Consider the following 18,736-nt stretch of genomic DNA (forward strand, 5'->3'; position numbering starts at 1 on the left):
GATGATGATGATGATGATGATGCGAAGGAATACAGAGTCAACGAATGGAAACTTGCGCAGATGGTCAAATTGTTGATTTACATGTGTTGAAAACCAGAAACGGAGCTGAAGTAGAGGACGTCTTCTTTATTCGATGCTTGTCAAAACAACTAAAAAAATGCAGGTGCGCGCTCGTGTCCACGCTCGCTTCTCCCTTCGTCTTCTTCTCTTCTTTTTTGGAGCATAATATTTAACAGCTCCCGGCCGAACAATTTGCGTGTGCTTGTTTGTTTTCAAGACGGAGCTTGTCCAGCAGGTTCTAAGGGGTACAGCATCTGTACGGCTTTCTGCAACATGTTGCCACTAGAAGTGCGTACTTGCATGAGCGAACCTTGCCCTCGCTGCCCAGAAATGATTCTGTCATTTGTGCCATCTTCCACAATTGTCTTGGTGAGTTTAATTCTTTTATCAGTACTGTCTCAAAGCTTCACTGATTCTTAGTTTCTATTTTCATTAATGTGAGCTGAACGAAGTTCTTGGAGGTATTCTTGTCACCACCGGTTCCAGAAATTGTTTAACCCATGTTCTCTGTGTTTCCATCTTCGTGGAAGACGATGAGCAAAACGAGAACAAGGTGAAAGCAGGAGCCAACGTTTCGGCAAGTGGACTTGTCTTCTTCAAGGCAAGTCCACTTGTCGAAACGTTGGCTCCTGCTTTCACCTTGTTGTTGTTTTGCTCATCGTCTTGATTTTCCATCTCCCGCATTCCCCGTGTTTTTCCTGCATCTTCGTTGAAGTAATTTGCGTGACGGTGTCTTTTTTGATGCTGTGCTCGTGGTGGAACCACTGCTGGAAGGTGTCTTCCTGATGGGAGTATGTGCTGCAGCGGCAGCCGTCACAGCCATCATTGCTGACGTGCTGCTGGTGCTTGCGTCGCGTGTTATGTGATTGGCCTGCCCTTGCCCCGACCCAGACTGCAGTCCTAGACCTCCAGGGGTTAAAGATTGTGGCTGCTGGGGTGAAGGTAATTCCTTTCACGGCCTGGCGAGTTTGCGGGGGGCCATGGCTTCATGCTGTCATGGAGGTGGCATTCGCTCCGCCCGAACAACAGGGGCCAGCATGTGGTTGTTGCGTTTTTGTTGCGTTTTGCCGCACTGCTGTGCCTCCCTGCCAGTGAGGACCCAGATGGAGCCTTTGCTGTTGACGACGGGCGCCTGGCAGGCCCGCTCGAGTGTCGCGGGGCAGAAGACGATGATGTTGAAGACGATGATGATTGCGATGATGACAAGGAACTGTGCCGCGACAACTTCCCTCCACCCACCGGGAGGAGCACGGACGTGTTAGCAGTGTGGTCACCCCGACCAAAGGTGTCAATGCTCCCATGCCGCTGCTCCAAGTGATTTCGCAGAGCCTGTTGTTTTGTCACTTGGTCGCATATTTCACACATAACTAAATAGAAATCATCCCACGCTAGACAAAATCCAAAAAGTTCCATATCCTCTTAATTTCATGGCATCGATTTCTCTTTTCGCTGTCTCTGCCTCTGTATCGGCTTCTTCGTTTTCTGGACTCCTGAAGCAGATAGTTTCGGCCCAAGAATTCTATGACTGTCCTTCAGTAGCCGACACAATATTAGTAGCCGCCATTCTGTGAAGATCTTTCAATAGTTTGGCAGTAGAAGGGTATTTGTCTTCTACCAGTTGGAAATGGTGTCGCAGAGTTGCAGCAAGGAGAAAGGGACTGCTGCAGGCGCCGAAAGGAACCCTTGTGATGCGCAGTTCTTCAATATTCGAAGATCCTTCTTCAAACCAGAAGTAACGAAACGCGTCTCGGTCTTGTTCAGCCAGCGCTGACATCGAAACGCTTTTTCGATGTTGGTGGAAATTCCAATCTCGAAGCTGCGAAACTTCAGCAGTAAGTTGAGGATGTTGTGGTTCAAATTTAGCCCTGTCCACAAGACGTCGCTGAGTGAAGATTAGTCTGAAGCATGTGAAGCTGCGTCGAATACCGCGCATACTTTAGTCGTAGTTCTGTCGCATCGCACTACTGCTCGGTGTGGCATATAGTAAATGATATCGTCACTCATACTGCCCATTGTGACCTTTTTAGTGAAGTATTTGTTATAGTAGCACCTAATGGCAGTGTCATATTCCTTCTGAAACTCTGGTTCTCGATGTAGTGTTCTCTGCAAGGACTCCAGCCTCTTTAACGCGACATCCCGGTTATTTTCAAGCTGGGAACACTCGCTGTGCCACGGCAGTTCAACTTGATAGCTACCATTGTTTCTAACAGTTGTTTCCACGAAGTTCTTCAGGACGTGTTCGTCATCTTTAGAAATTTGTCTTCGTTAGTCAGAGTCAGATGTTCTACTTCCCAGAAAGACCTCAGTTGCTGGGAAACATTGGCTTCCGTTAAGCATATGTTGAAGTTCCTTACGGTTTCCGGCTTGTAGAAGTTAGGTGGATTTCTTGTATCTCCATGAAGTGTCCATCCTATGATAGTTTAGATGGCGGTCAAGGAGTCGTCCAGTCAATGAATTCTTCCTCTGACGAGCTGCCAGTAAAAGTCTGCACCTATAAGGATGCTTATTCCAGGCTCAGGCGAGACCTGAACTGCGTTGATGTCAGCCAAACGTAAGTACTTGCTTTTCAACTTTGCAAGTACATTTGTTTCTGTCAGTGTTGACAAGTCATTGTCATTTCGGGAATTTCTGTAGCGTCTACTTCAAGTGAGTTTGAGTCGTACTGGCTATGCAGTGTGACTCGTACTCTCAGATAATATTTCCGATGTGCTGAAACATTTCCAAATCCCATGATGGTGAGCTGCTCTTCGGCTAACACAGTGGCTTTCAGCTTCCTAGACAATTCTTCCATGATGAAGCTGCGCTGACCGCCACCGTCAATCAACATTCTTACAAAGCATTTCCTTTGGGCGGTCTGCAGAAGAACTGTGTACATTAGCGAGTCCTTTGACGAACTGGAAACAGTTGTCTGTGTTTCTGTCTTCTTCTGCTTCCATTTTGGGTCACATATCGTGGTGATATGTCGCTCCTTGCATTTTGCACAGCTTAGTCTCTTTCAGTTTCGGCATTCCTTAGCTTTGTGAAATTGTCTAGTTCAGCGGAAACAGCATCCTAATTTGCATAGTTTCTCTTTTTTCTCGTTTATTGTTAGTTCCGTTGGACAGACATCCACTGAGTGATCTTTGTCTCCGCATAATATACAACTCTCTGGAGTCAGTTTCACGGTTAGCATAGATGCAGAACCTTGGAAATGCTCATTAGATTGTCGTTTTGCGGTTGAGGCTTGTTCTCTCTTATTACAAGTCATCATTATAGTCTGTTCTCGGCTTCTTCAAGGCTCAAAAAGTCTAGAAGAACAGACATTTCATTTAGACTGCCATTAGTAACTCCTGTATTTGTCGAAGACAAGATACGCTAAGTGTAACGAAGTACCATTTCTTGCAGAAGATATTGTATTTTAGCAGTTTTCAGAAGCACTCCATATTCTTTTTCTTCTACGCCAAGGTTGTGCAGAGATCTCACGCGCGGTTGCACTTCTTCATGCAACCTTTGAAGCCCTTCTCAATCTTTCCAAGAACGAACTTTGTGTAGGTTTAGAAGCCGACGCTTGTGGTCATTAACAATCAGTGACTTCTGACCGAACCTTTCTTTGAGAAGTTCTATAGCTGTGCTATACCTTTCGTTAGTTGTCGACAGGCTGCTGATGACACCTTCCGCTTTACCCATCAAGTAGCTCCGAAGATATTTCAGTTTGTCTACGTCTGTGATATATCGGTTCTGGTGAACAGTAGAATCAAATTGATCCCAAAATTCTGGCCATTTAATAGGGTCACCATGAAACTTCGGCACATCTAGCTTAAAAGTAGCTTAACATGTGCGCGTGCTTGATAAAAGTCATCGTGAGATTCGTGCGTAGTCGTAGATTGCAAAGTGGATAAAATGCGTTCAGTGCGGGATTTCGCGAGGATGATAGATTCTTGATACTGTCCAACACTTTGAAGCTTATCCTCAAGGTTATAATTGGTAACGTGCTCTTCTACTTGGTTATCAATGTCTGTAAGCATAGTTTCCTTTATCGTCAATGGGTTAAGGTGGTCGATCAGCTCACCAGATGGTGTTGGTTTCGTCTGCATAAGAGTTGTCATGTCGTTGATGATCCTGGTGACCGGCGCTCGAATGGCAGCACGCTTTGCCCCCTTCTTTTCAACGGTTGTAGCGGCAGGCATTTCAAAGTAGAGCGGCGTCTGATCGGCATTTCCAATCTTTGTGAAGTGGTAGCCGTTTCTATGGCGCAACTTCAAAACGTACCACTGAAAACTGTGCAATTTCTCTTCATATTCTTCAGGCAATTTTTGGCATATCCTTGTCTGCCTTTAAAAGAAAAGCCTTTTCATAAAGTTTGATAGCCAGCACCTGCTCGCTGTGAAGTCACTCCGCATGAGCCCTTTCTGTAGGGCTAACTGCATCGCCCGTACTTTGAGCAGATTGGTTGTCACAGGCCGCTGTGCTGCTCGCTGCTCTTGCACGCATTCCCCGAGTAGCTCTTCTATTTCGGCGAAGTGGCCCTGCTTCGGTCCCCTGAAACCCTTGTTGCTTTGCTAGCGAAAATATTCTCCTTCAGTTTGTGCCAGTCTGGCATGCATGTTTCGTGAACTGTAAACGCCTGTGAGTCGGCCCTATTTTCGTCCATCTCCACGCACATAACTTTCCCTTTAAATGTGGTATCTTGGCGTGTCTTTGCAGTCAGCGCTTCTATGCTGATTGAATAAATGAAGAAAACGGGAAGACAGGTGGTAGACTAGGTTACACCAGCACCTGGTTATACGTAAAACTTGGAGGTATGGGCACCCTGCAATGAAGTTTTCCTGTACATGTCGCACCACCTAGCAGCAGCGGTGATAACGCGTGGGTAGGCCCTCACCGTCATTTCACCATTGTCCGCGGTGTTCTCAGGCCCACCTGAAAGCCTGCTCTTCCAACTTTCCAATGGATTCACCGCGGCCTCTTGGCAGCTCCTTCGTGAGAACTGTGAACAAAAAGAACAAGGGTAGATACTGCTGCTTTAAGGATTATCACAACCACGAAGGGGGTGTCGGTATCAAATTGTACTGCTTCCTTTCAAAACCGGGGGAAGCAACCCGGTGGCTGAAGTGGATTGTTGCAGTTCGTGTCGGTCTTGTGAATCTCTGTTAAACCAAGTAAGACGTAAATGCAAAAAAAAAAAACAACAACCAGCAGTGGCATCTGTAAAAACACACAATAAAGCGTCAACTGCATAAAAACGCATTAACTGATTCCCGCTCTTCTGAATCAGTTTAGATAGTTTAGCTCGTCTTGCTTCAAAACAAACGCACAGTAATTGTTACGTGTCAAATCTAGCTTCGTAAGCACTCCGTGCTGGAGCTTTGTACATGCTGTGTTTCTTCCTGCGCCAAGATCAAGACGCGAATGCTCGAATCGAGTTCATTCGTGCCGATATTGTCTCACACTTAGAACAACAGAACTGAGGTTGGAGTACACTGCAGCACACGTCGAATATTTGAAAATTAGCATTTTTCTCGCGCACACTAGTGCATATTTGTTCAGTCTTCACGCTGTTTAGACTGAGCTGATTTCTTTCTATGATAATTAGTGGTAATGCCCTCTCACATTCAAGCCTGAACGACAATACCAGAATATGCTCTAGGCACTTTGTCAATGGAGAAAAAAGCATTTACCTGCCAATTTGCCAAAACCTCTACATTTGTGAAGTGCAAGGCACGCTCCAAGTAATGAAGCGACAAATGACAGTTCAAAGACGTCCACGGTCATATTTGCTCACTTAAGTGGCATAAAATAATGATTTAACTCACTTTGAGTTCGACGTCGTGAACAGTATGAACCAAGTATGAACCAACTAGCCCTCATCAAGATCTTACTAATACCACTTCCTCATCATCTCCCTCTTGCATGCATGATCCTGTCCAAATGCACCGTAACATTACCCCCAGGGGCTGCAGTGCTGTCCTGGCGCTTGTTAGAATGATAGCAAACTACGAGGTCTGTTAGAAAAGTATCCGACCTTATTTTTTTTTTGCGAACATCTGATGGATATGAAACAAGTGCATTTGCATCAGGCGACCTTAAACGTTCGTGTGCATGCGCAAATTTTTTTCCGCCTGCCGATAGCGTCATTCGCTGGGATGCAGCTTTTGAGTGAGGTAGTGCGCAGTGCTCTTGTTCGTTTTTTATTGCAAGGAAAATGGCGGAGCGACTGAAGCAGTGCTACTGCATCAAATTTTGCCAGAAAATGGGCGACAGCCAAGTGGAAACCATTCGGAAGATTCAGGCGGCTTTCGGTGATGATGCTATGAGCAGCACACAGATTAAGGAGTGGCACAACCGGTTTAAAGACAGCCCCACATCGGTGGAGAGCGAGCCATGGTCCGGTCGGCCATCGACATGCCAAAATGACCAGGTTATTGCCGAAGTGAACACTGTGGGGATTCGGGACCATTGTGCGACTATCCGAGAAATTGCGGAAGAGGTGGGCATCAGCACTTTTTCTGCACATTCCATTATGACTGAAGATTTGGCCATAAAGACAGTTGCGGCGAAATTCGTGCCGAACCTGTTCACGGTGGAGCAAAAGCAACTTCGTGTTGAAGTCTCAGAGGACATACTGACCCCGACATGATGAACACCATAATCACTGGTGACGAGTCTTGGGTGTACAGGTACGACCCTGAAACCAAATCCCAGTCGTCACAGGGGAAGCATTCCAGGTCACCAAGACCAAAGAAGGCCCGCGAGATGCGCAGCAACGTCAAAGTGATGCTGACTGCTTTCTTTGGCTCCCGCCGTGTGGTACACCCTGAGTACGCTCCACAGGGTCAAGCAATCACCAAAGAGTACTACAGGGATGTCCTCTGTCGCCTACGTGATTCTGTGCAGAGCAAGAGACTGGAGTTATGGCCAACAGGAAATTGACGCATCCATCATGACAATGCTCCTGCACATTCCTCGCACTTGATTCAGACTTTGTTGGCGAAAAACCAGACTCCTGTAGTTCATCAGGATCCTTACTCTCCTGATATGGCCCCTGCAAATCCTGGCTGTTTCCCAAAATCAAGAGGCCATTGAAAGGAACGCGATTTCAGACAAGAGAGGACATTATGGCTGCAACGACAGTTGAGCTAAACTCCATTTCGAAAGAGGCCTTCTCGAAGTGCTTCCAACAATGGCAACACCGCTGGGAGAAATGTGTGGAGTCCTAAGGAGTCTACTTTGAGGGTGATTAGGTTTCCAATGCTCCAGTTATGTCAGTTTTTTCTCTTCAGCCAAAGGTCGCATACTTTTCTAACAGACCTCGTCGATGAACAATAAAACTTCATTTAGGCCTAGTTGGTACATAATTCTGAACTTAAACTTACAGCGCAAACACCTAAGACGAACCACAAAAGGAAGACATGACACACACTGGCCCTGACTAACAACTTCTTTATTTCCTCGTCGTCGATGCATATATAAACCGTAGGCCACACGCTTGACTCGTCCTACCAAGATACGATCAATAAGGTTTTAGATGATATTAAGGTACATGGACAAGGTCTTGTGTTTACCCACGAAAGTCCACAAAACAATGTATTGCAGTTCTTGAAACTGAAGCTTGAGTTCTGTGAACGCCATGCGTGTTGGGCGTATCAACCCCGTGCAAGAAAGGAACTTTTGTCCTTTAGGTGTGCGCACTCGAAGATTGTGAAAAGAGGCATTGTGTCATCATGTATGCAATTGGCTCTTAAGAGTTCGTGTGTGCACAAGATGCAAGAAAGTTTTCATAATCAGATCAGCCGACTTTTGGCAGCTGGGTTCCCTATGTCGCTTTTGACTGCCGTGGTTGAAACTCTGATTCAGAGAAGAAAAACCACAAGAAGGCCCGCCGCCGAACGTGAAGCGCGAAGGCCTGCGGTGGTCCATTATATGCATAAGGTCACCCATCAGCTCAAGAAAGTTGCTTGCAGGCATGGTGTTCCTTTGGCGTTTTCTGTGCCTAACAAGCTTTCAAAGCTATGCTCCCGCACCTGCGGAGAGAGCAGAGGAGGATGCCAAATTCGGCATGGTGCCTCATGCTTGTCGCGCGCTGTCGGCGTGGTTTATGGCATTCCACTCTCATGTGGTAAGACGTACGTTGGCCAGACAGGGCATTGCGTCAATGAGCGACTCAGGGAACATGCGCAAAAAGTAAAAGGAAATGTAGGTAGAGGAGCGCACCTTGTTGCGCATATAAACTCTTGCAGCAATTGTGAGGTGCATCTTGATAGGACATTAATTCTTGGCAAAAGCAAGAATGAGCATGCGCGGCTTGCCTTTGAGGCCTACCAGATAAAAAGACAAGGCGATAATTGCATCAGTGACACATCTTTGTCCCTGCACTCATATGAATTTGAAGTCCTAAATTTGCGCCTGCGATAAGTTGGCAGATCTCAGTAATGTAATCTGTGCGCCTGCGCGGTCGTGTGGCCTCGGGTTTATATATGCATCGATGACGAAGAAATAAAGAAGTTGTTAGTCAGCGCCAGTGTGTGTCATGTCTTCCTTTTGTGGTTCGTCTTAGGTGTTTGCGCTGTGAGTTTAAGTTCAGAAGTTGATGAACAATATGGCTTGAAGCAGGACATGTGGACAATGTCAGTTCGTAGCTGGGATGACGATGGCATGTCTTCAACAGGGGCAATTTCGTAGTTTATCACTTAATTGTCATAATACCCGCTATAGCGTGAGAGCAATTTTTCGGACAGGCCGATGTGGCGAATTGGAGTCCATGGAAGAACCTGATTTCCGGGAGAAAAGTCAAGGTTCTGGTGGCGACTGTCATAGAGAGTCTTTTGTGATGCCTGATCTGCTGAAAGTCGATCATAAGCAATCTAGCAAGCCATACGAGCTCGACCAATGGCGTCATGATCGTATTTTGTGATGTGTCGCAACACCGAAGGGAGCAGGGTGTCAAAAGGCAGAGTAGGATGATGACCAAACAAGAGGTAGAAAGGCGAGAAACTGGTGGTATCCTGATGTGACGACTTGTTTGCAAATGTCATGTAGGACAAAGTGCTGTCCTCCACCAAATGTTACGAAGAGAAAGCTTGATGCACAAACGTATGTATAACTATATACATTAGAAAAAGCTGGTACAGGCTGGTAAAAAGGTCACAGCTCGAGTCGACAGTCTAAGACTTCCTCTTTGTCTCTCTCTTATGCGCACGGTCCGGTCCAAATGTACCGTGACAATATAAAACAGCTCAATTAAACATGGACAAAAGAAAGTGTGTGACATCACCATGTTTTCGTGTTGTCCGTGTTTCTGTGTGATGCAGAAACATGCATGTTGTTCTATTGGAAAATGGGTATTTCTTCAATTTGCATTATGTGTATGCAAATAAAGAATACATTCAGAAATTTGCATTCCTGGCTTCTTGTTCTTGTAAATTCAAGGAAGTGTCATACACATAAATTGATAAAGCAGGACTTGAAATTTTTCTTCAACTACTCGTCAGCTTTTGTGTCCAAGACTTGTTCGCAATTGCTCAGAAAAGTGTTGAGTAATTTCTTCTCGTGTAGTATAATCATCATCATCATCAGCCTGGCTACGCCCACTGCAAAGCAAAGGCCTCTCCGATACTTCTCCAACTACTCCGGTTATGTACTAATTGTGGCCATGTTGTCCCTGCAAACTTCTTAATCTCATCCGCCCACCTAACTTTCTGCTGCCCCCTGCAATGCTCCCCTTCCCTAGGAATCCAGTCCGTAACCCTTAATGACTATCTGTTATCTTCCCTCCTCATTAGATGTCCTGCCCATGCCCATTTCTTTTTTTTTTTTCGACTAAGATGTCATTAACTTGCGTTTGTTCCCTCACCCAATCTGCTCTTTTCTTATCTCTTAACGTTACACCCATCATTCTTCTTTCCATAGCTCTTTGTGCCATCCTCAATTTAAGTAGAACCCTTTTCGTAAGCCTCCAGTTTTCTGCCCCGTATGTGAGTACTGGTAAGACACAGCTGTTATACACTTTTCTCTTGAGGGATAATGGCAACCTGCTGTTCATGATCTGAGAATGCCTGCCAAACGCACCCCAGCCCATTCTTATTCTTCTGGTTATTTCAGTTTCATGATCTGGATCTGCGGTCACTACCTGCCCTAAGTAGATGTATTCCCTTACCACTTCCAGTGCTTCGCTACCTATCGTAAATTGCTGTTCTCTTCTGAGACTGTTAAACATTACTTTAGTTTTCTGCAGATTAATTTTTAGACTCACCCTTCTGCTTTGCCTCTCCACATCAGTGAGCATGCATGCAATTGGTCCCCTGAGCTTACTAAGCAAGGCAATAAGCAATATCATCAGCGAATCTCAAGTTACTGAGGTATTCTCCATTAACTCTTATCCCCAATTCTTCCCAATCCAGGTCTCTGAATACCTCCTGTAAACACGCTGTGAATAGCATTGGAGAGATCCTATCTCTCTGCCTGACGCCTTTCTTTATTGTGATTTTTTTGCTTTCCTCATGGAAGACTACATTGGCTGTGGAGCCGCTATAGGTATCATTCAGTATTTTTACATACAGCTCGTCTTTTACTGATTGAAACACTTTCTTGTAATCAATGAAAGCTATATATAAGGGTTGGTTATATTCTGAACATTTCTCTGATCACCTGATTGATAGTGTGAATATGGTCTATTGTTGAGTAGCCTTTACGAAATCCTGCCTGGTACTTTGGTTGACAGAAGTCTAAGGTGTTCCTGCTTCTATTTGCGATTACCTTAGTAAACACTTTGTAGGCAATGTATTTACTAAGGTAGTATAGTATATGAAGTATATACTACACGAGTATATGTATATACTCGTGTAGTATATGTGTACTTTAAAATGTCACAATAGTAAACTTGGTCGTTTGTTTCTTTTTTTGTGTCATTTCTGTGTCAAATGTTGCTTTCACTTTCAGCTTAGTGGTAAGCTGTTTGTTTCTTAACCATGCCCGAAATGTGCTTCAATGTGTTTGGGTGAATTTGCATGAAAAAGTAGCTTCTGTCCAAAAAATTGAAAGTGATGACGAGGCTTAGCGTCTCTCGAGAGTTGTGTGGGGGCATGACAGAGTATGTGCAGCAGGAACTATGAGTGTCCTGCTGTGTCGCAGTGCCGCTGGCATGATGCTAGTATTGGCATTCATTGCACCTTGATTGTACAAGCGAGGAGACTGGCAGGAAGGCATCAGGCCCCAGTGAAAGCATTTGATGCGTTTCGCTTGACGTCTACGTTTTTTTTTTCTTCGAGTAGTGCGTGTGTGTTTGTGTGTGTGTGTGTGCGTGCGCGTGCGTGTGTGCGTACGTGTGCGTGCGTGCGTGCGTGTGTGTGTGTGCGTGCGTGCGTGCGTGCGTGCGTGCGTGCGTGTGTGTGTGTGTGTGTGTGTGTGTGTGTGTGTGTGTGTGTGAATCCTGCATACACAGAAAGCCAGCAATGGGGAGCCTGAACGCTGCCTTGGCTCCAACAGAGAGTATGCCACTTGGCTATGTCATTTTTGCAGCACTACGTGTCAATACAACAGAAAGGTCGTACCGATGGCATATTTATTTATTTATTTCATATACCTCACAGGCTCCAGAAGGAGTATTGCGTGAGGGGGGCGGTACAGATAACAAAATAACAAATGCGGAGCAAAAACATAGTTTTTTTTACATAAATATGAACAAAACGAGAATCAAATAATAAACAAAGAACGCGAAGTAAACAAAGATAAAAAGCAAGAAAGGTAAACGAACAGGTGTTAGCTTTCAGTATACAGTAAAGCAAACAACCTTAGAGCAAATGCTTACATAAATAAATAGCAATGAAGTTAAAAGTAACAAAACTGAACAGATACTTGTTTTTAGCTAAGTACTAGCCAAATATGCAGTGATTTTTTGTCTGAAGGTTAATGGGTCATTAATGTCAGCGAGGTTATCAGGAAGACCATTCCACAGTGCAATCGCACGTGGCAAAGCTGAGCAGTTGAATGCATTGGTGTGACCGAAGATGCGTTGGAAACTGAGATGATTATGCAGGCGTCTAGATGTGCGGGAGGGACGAACGAGTGGTAAAGTAGATGGGCGTACATTATGCATGATTTTGTGCAGAAGACAAAGTAATGCTATATTCCTGCGCGATTCCAAAGATGAAAGCGACAACGACAGCTTGATGTTAGTTACGCTCGAAAATGGGCTATAATCTCTGGCAATGAAACGTGCAGCACGGTTTTGGATCGACTCGAGAAGATGGATTAGATATGCCTGATGAGGTGACCATATAGAAGCTGTGAATTCGAGCTGCGGTTGCACTAATGTTTGGTAGGCTATCTTTCTTGTGAGGGAAGGAGCGCTGCGAAGGTTACGTTTTAAATATCCGAGAGTGCGCGATGCTTTAGCCGTTATTTTCTCAATGTGGGATGACCATGAAAGACTAGGTGTTAGAATAATTCCAAGGTACTGGTATGAAGATGTGCGATCGACGATACTATTGTCAAGTGAGTAACTGAAAATGGAGTAGGACTTTTTGCGAGTAAATGTCATCAGTTTGCATTTGTTAGTGTTTAGGGTCATTTGCCAATCCAAACACCAGTTAGTGACACATTGAAGGTCACGTTGAAGAGCAATATGATCAGCGGGGGAGCGGATTTGACGGTAGATAACGCAGTCATCTGCGAATAGTCGAACACTGGATGTAATGTTTAATGGCAAGTCATTGATGAAAATTAGAAAGAGTAAGGGTCCAAGGACACTTCCCTGAGGTACGCCTGATGTTACGTTACTGAAAGGGGAAGAGTACTGGTCGATGACAGTGGACTGCTTTCGAAAAGACAAAAAGTTTCTTATCCAAGAAATTGTTAGTTCGTCAAGGTTTAAGCATGAGAGTTTGGAAATGAGGCGACAGTGAGCCACGCGATCAAATGCTTTAGAGAAGTCGATGAATATTGAGTCAGTCTGAGCATTGTCGTCCATATTTTGAAAAAGATCCGTAGTGAATTCAATTAGTTGTGTCTCACATGAAAGGCCTTTTCTGAATCCATGCTGATGTCTAAAAAAGAAGTTATTATATTCTAAGTGATGAACGACATTACTAAAAATGATGTGTTCGAGTAACTTGCAGGGAACGCTGGTTAGTGATATAGGACGGTAATTACTCACATCGCTCTTGTCACCTGACTTGAAAATGGGTATGATTTTGCCAACTTTCCAATCATTCGGCAGCTCCCCTGTTGACAGTGACTGCTGAAATATATGACTAAGGATTGTACTGGAAGGGACTACTGTATTCTTTAGGATTTTCGTGTTGATGCCATCAAATCCGGAACTACTCGATAATTTGAGATTGTTAATCAAAGTAGCGATTCCAGCGGCTGTTACGGTAATAGGAGTCATATATTGGTAATCAGAGTCTGCCATCTTTGGCATATTGGAATGGTCTTCCTTTGTGAACGTGGAAAGAAAGTAGTTGTTAAATACAGATGCGCAGTGCTCTCGCGGTATGGGAAGACCAGTGCTATCCACGAGTGTGGGAGTGTCAGTGCTGTTTGAAGGAGATATCGTTTTCCAGAATTTCTTAGGATTATTTTTTATCAGTGACTGAAGGTCATCGGAAAAGAATTTATGCTTTGCACGACGAAGGGAACTGCAGTAGGCTTTTTCGCAGGCTTTATGTTTATTCCACGAACCTAACGTGTTGACACTTTTGGCTGCCCTGTATAAACGTTTCTTTTTGTTTTTTAACGCATTCAAAGTTTTATTAAACCATGGTTTGGAACAGCTGGTGCGAAATGAGATCTGAGGTATGTATTTATTTGCTAAACCTAGTAGTTGTTCTTTAAACAGGCACCAATTTTTGTTGACTGATCGTTGAGAAAATGTTGCGATAAATCTAGATGAAAAGCTTTGTAAATCTCGGTTAATGGCATTATAGTCTGCTCTTTTGTAGTCAAATATTCGTTTTGTTGTTAGATTACGTGTACATGAAGGTGTGCGAACTGTAAATTCTAATAACGAGTGGTCACTGAACCCATCAGTGATTGAAATGGTGCTAACTCTATTAGGTGCTGTTGTTAGAACAAGGTCTAAGACGTTAGTAATGCGCGTTGGTTGGAAGACTAGTTGCTCAAAAGAAAAATCAAGGATGAGCTGGACAAAGTCATTAGATGCACGCGAATTGCCTCTTAAGTTAGGCCAATCTATGTCCGGGAAATTAAAATCACCAAGAATGAATATATCAGCTTTAGGGAATTTAGAACGAACAGCAGTAAGGTTCTCACGCAAGTTAGAAACGAAGTTATCAGTGCTGTCAGGAGGCCTGTAACACACTCCGTAAAGTGACTTTGATAGTGTCGATGTTATACAAACCCACACTATCTCAATAGCGGAGGGTGTCGGTACTATAAACGAAGTGATGTGCTTCTTTATTGCCAGCAAGACACCACCTCCCCTTCGATTATGTCTGTCTCGGCGATAAATGACATAGTCCTCCGTATCAGGAAAAACTTCGCTGTCATTCACGCCGTCACAGAGCCAAGTTTCCGTTAGTGCCATAATATCACAGTTACTATTTTCCAAGTACGATACGATTTCGGTGCGTTTAGAAATTATACTACGAATGTTAGTAAATGATAAAGCTAGGTACGAAGGCTCGATGTGTGTATGTTGAGCAGCAGAGGGGTTGTCAGACGCGCATGTTATCGGGTTAACTTCTAGCTATCGCGAAATTGGTACCACAGTATCGGACAGCGAGTCATACCTGTAAGTAGTGTTATCTACTCGCAGTTTGTCGAGGGTTAACTTCAACGGTACGCCCTTGGTTTTCGCGAAGGCAATGAGCTTGCGTCGAGCGATGCGTGTTTGAAGGGAAAAATCTTCGCGAACAGCGAATTCCGTGCCTTTGAATTTATAGCCATTTTCTATTATGTTTTGTTTATCTTTAAAAAACGTAAATTTAGCAATTATTGGCCTGTTCTTCTCTCTGTTGAACTGGCCAAGGCGGTGTGCGCGTTCTATTTTGGTGGGTTCGATGGTGATGCCAAGGTGTTCACTGCACAAGTTGATAACTTTAGATTCAGATGATGGCCATGATTCGTTTCGATCATCAGAGATACCAAAGAAGAGTAAATTACACCGCCGAAGTCTGTTTTCGGCATCCTCGCAACGCATCTCTATTGTTTTAAGCTGCCTCGAGATAGCATGGCATTCTTCAGGAGACTCGGGTGACGACCTATTGCCAAAACTTTTAATCGATTCGAGATCACCCTCAACAGTCTGAAGCCTAACGGATATCTGTTTCAGTTGGCCGTCGACAGATGCCTGCCAACTTTTAAGGGCTCGCAGGTCATTTCGAATTTCATCTTGACCGGTTTCGATACGTCGCAACGATTCCAAAATGGTAGCTAGGTCAACGGGACCAGGATTTGATTCGACGTCTCCAGAAAGAAGTAAGCGAACCCGACATATGAACAAGCACAACAAGTTCTTACAGCGTTTGATAGCAAGTGGCAGCTCGCTGGGGCACGACACCACAAAAAGACAGCGATTGCTGCTCTTCAGGCAAGAACAACCATTCAGGTAACTAACCTGGAACAGAAGCATCGGTGAATGCTCCATGTCTAAAACGATGTCGTGCCCCAGCCGGGCGGCGCCGAATGATTGCTTATAAGCTGCGTATCCCGTGCTGATAGTGCCGGCATGTCGTCTTGATATTCCTGGTTGCCAGCAGCAGGCCGGAATGAATCCCAACTTTGGCGATGGCGGGCATTCCACGGAGCGGTTAGTTGCTGGCGTGCTGACTGCTTCCTGAGTAGTACATGATGCGGTAGACAACGGCAGGGCCAGCAGAAGTAGGTGCACCTGGAACAGAAGCATCGGTGAATGCTCCATGTCTAAAACGATGTCGTGCCCCAGCCGGGCGGCGCCGAATGATTGCTTATAAGCTGCGTATCCCGTGCTGATAGTGCTGGCATGTCGTCTTGATAATCCTGGTTGCCAGCAGCAGGCCGGAATGAATCCCAACTTTGGCGATGGCGGGCATTCCATGGAGCGGTTAGTTGCTGGCGTGCTGACTGCTTCCTGAGTAGTACATGATGCGGTAGACAAAGGCAGGGCCAGCAGAAGTAGGTGCACCTGGAACAGAAGCATCGGTGAATGCTCCATGTCTAAAACGATGTCGTGCCCCCGAGAAAACGAGACGTGCCTCGTGTGTCCACATAATTGCAGTGATATCTACAGTCTGTCTGTACCTGGAACCTGTGCATTTTGGGCTTGTACTCTATAGTTGTACAGGTACTATATTTTTAGATACATATTTTACTTGAAATTTCTCATATTTTTGTTAGTGTTCTTGCTTGGTATTGCATTTGACAATAACAGGGTAACTCTTGTGGTTACAGATGTTCTCTTCCTGTTTTGTCTTCCTATGCACCTGAGCCGAGGGGCTGTGTGAAACTTTGTTCATCTTTTAGTCCACGGGCCTCAACAGCTGTACTCTTTGTATTGCAATGCTGAAAAAAGTGGTTTGAATTGAAGCTATTGTTTAATATCTGGGACACATTTCTCTGAAGTGACTTATTGCTCTACCCATCGTAACTCATCCCACAATTGACTTGCAATGGTGCAAGATTTCCCAGAGACATTTCATGATGGATACCCGTCAAATTTCATTAAGATCAAGCATGCAGTTGAAATGTTCCTTTGAAGGATTGACTGATAATGAAAGAAATAAATGCCTTATCTGTGTGCAGGTGAGCAGGGAGGATGAGCACTACTCTGGCTGCCTGGTATTTGCCACAGCACTTGCCAATGCGGCCATCGCCTTGGGACCGCACCTGGGTGGCATGGCCACCACACTGGTCCTTCAGGCAGTGCGAGACCGGGGCCTGCCAGACACTCTCGCTGCAAAGGTTGGACCTCACAGTGCTTTCTGCATGCCAAGCAGGCCTAATTATTTGAGCCGAAAAAACAGTGCAGGCATTGAGTGGTGTTTTATTCATAACATAGATACATCATATATCGAGAAGCATCGCATCTGATTGTCACGTGACCTGGAGGAGCTCGGCTTGTCTTCCCTGTGGAATCAGCTCTTAGGCTAAACTTTTCAACCCAAGTGCAAGCAAAATTACGCAGTGCTATGTAAGAGATTTGAGAGTTTTGTTTTTTCTTGTGTATCTTTGCAGTGCTGCTATATCGGGGGCACTTACTGGCTGTGAATTTCGTCGTATGTAAACAACTATGTGGCCTTATCTATGTGATGTCAGTCATGTTCATGACACAAGCGGTGGCCTCCGTTTTGTTTCTTCGTTCTATTCTTCATGCGCTGTTTTATTTTCCAAAGCAAGCATTAAAAAGACACACAGTCAGGCAAGGGATACCGTATTTACACGACTGTAAGTCGACTCGAATGTAAGTCGACCCCCCTATATCGCTTGACCGGAAAAAAAAAAAAGAAGAGCATACCCGAGGGCGCATTCGATAGCAAAAATTTCTTAGTAGCTGACATGGTCACTGGACTACTCGTCTTCACTAGTGCTGCCATCGTCATCGTTGTTGCAGCCCCACAGCGCGTCGTGGTCCAGCGAAATTTCAAATTTGGCAAATGACCGCACCAGGACATCTTGCAGAACAGCAGCCCACGCCAAATGCACCCAACCTCACGCAGCCATCAGGGAGGCTCTTTTGACAGGTCCGGTTGGCGTAATTTGGCAGTCTTCTGCCGCCAGCCACTCGTTGTACTCACGGCGGAGCAGAACCTTAAAATTAAGGCGGAGGTCCGGGCTTATTTCATGATCACATCGCACTTCACTGGCAGGGACCAATCACTCATTTCAGTGACGTACGCCGCAAGCTTAGCCTACAGCTCCAGAAAGCGTCCATACTTCGGCACGTGGGAAATTTCTCACTTGCCGTCACACAGGTGCAAATTTCGCTTCACTGCAGTCGCCACTCTCGCACCACCCGTTTAGAAACAGCGAAATTGCGGCCCGCTGCGCGGTGACTTGTTTCTTCGGCGCAAAGGATGGCAGCCCTCTTGAACGCTGTTGTGAACGAGTGCCGAACGATTAGTGGGCCTGGAGCACTCATGACGACTGGGGAAGCATAGAAGTAGCACGTAGCCGGCAGTCAAGTGGAACGCGTTAAACCAATACCAATGCCTTCAAACAGAGAAACTTGCGAGCGGTGTCTGCTCTTCCATGAACTACCAATACTCCCCCTCAAGCACCGCCGTTCTGAGGGTGCCGCCGCAAAGGAGAACAGCGACGCTTCCATCAACTATCGACACTCCCCCATGAGTGTTGCATGCACTGTAAGGCTCTCAAAAATGTTCAAAAACCCTTCCGAAAAGCGAACAAACACGCGGGATAGCGAAAAGATACGGGTAGGGCCATAGAGAAAACATAAAATTGTAACTATGTTGTAGCTCCAGTTGGTATCACTTTTTTTGGCGGGGCCATGTTTTCGTTTCGATTGTAAGTCGAGCCCCCAACTTCAGACTTTCAAATTTAAAAAAAGGGGTCGACTTACAATCGTGTAAATACGGTATATAACGCAAGAAAGTTTTTTACATCTAAAGTTGCTGACCAATAATTTTGATGTACTTGATTATTCAGACAGCTCCACAGCTGTCTGAATAATCCCTGGACTTGTCCCTGGACAATCCCTGAATGTCCCTGGACTCCACATATAAGAAGGGCCGAAATTTTGAAC

The 18,736-nt window shown here is 45.1% G+C and overlaps 1 protein-coding gene across 1 annotated transcript in view; it reads left to right on the forward strand.

Annotated features, from left to right (window-relative positions):
• The window catches only part of LOC142584535 (uncharacterized), a 714,262-nt gene that overhangs the window by 513,124 nt on the left and 182,402 nt on the right, over positions 1-18,736 (forward strand). Inside the window, exon 24 of the mRNA XM_075694643.1 lies at positions 16,777-16,935. Within this exon, the coding sequence (XP_075550758.1) occupies positions 16,777-16,935 (159 nt within the window). The remainder of the gene's footprint in view (positions 1-16,776; positions 16,936-18,736) is intronic.

Source organism: Dermacentor variabilis, chromosome 6 (genome assembly GCF_050947875.1).
Source record: "Dermacentor variabilis isolate Ectoservices chromosome 6, ASM5094787v1, whole genome shotgun sequence".
NCBI lineage: Eukaryota > Metazoa > Arthropoda > Arachnida > Ixodida > Ixodidae > Dermacentor > Dermacentor variabilis.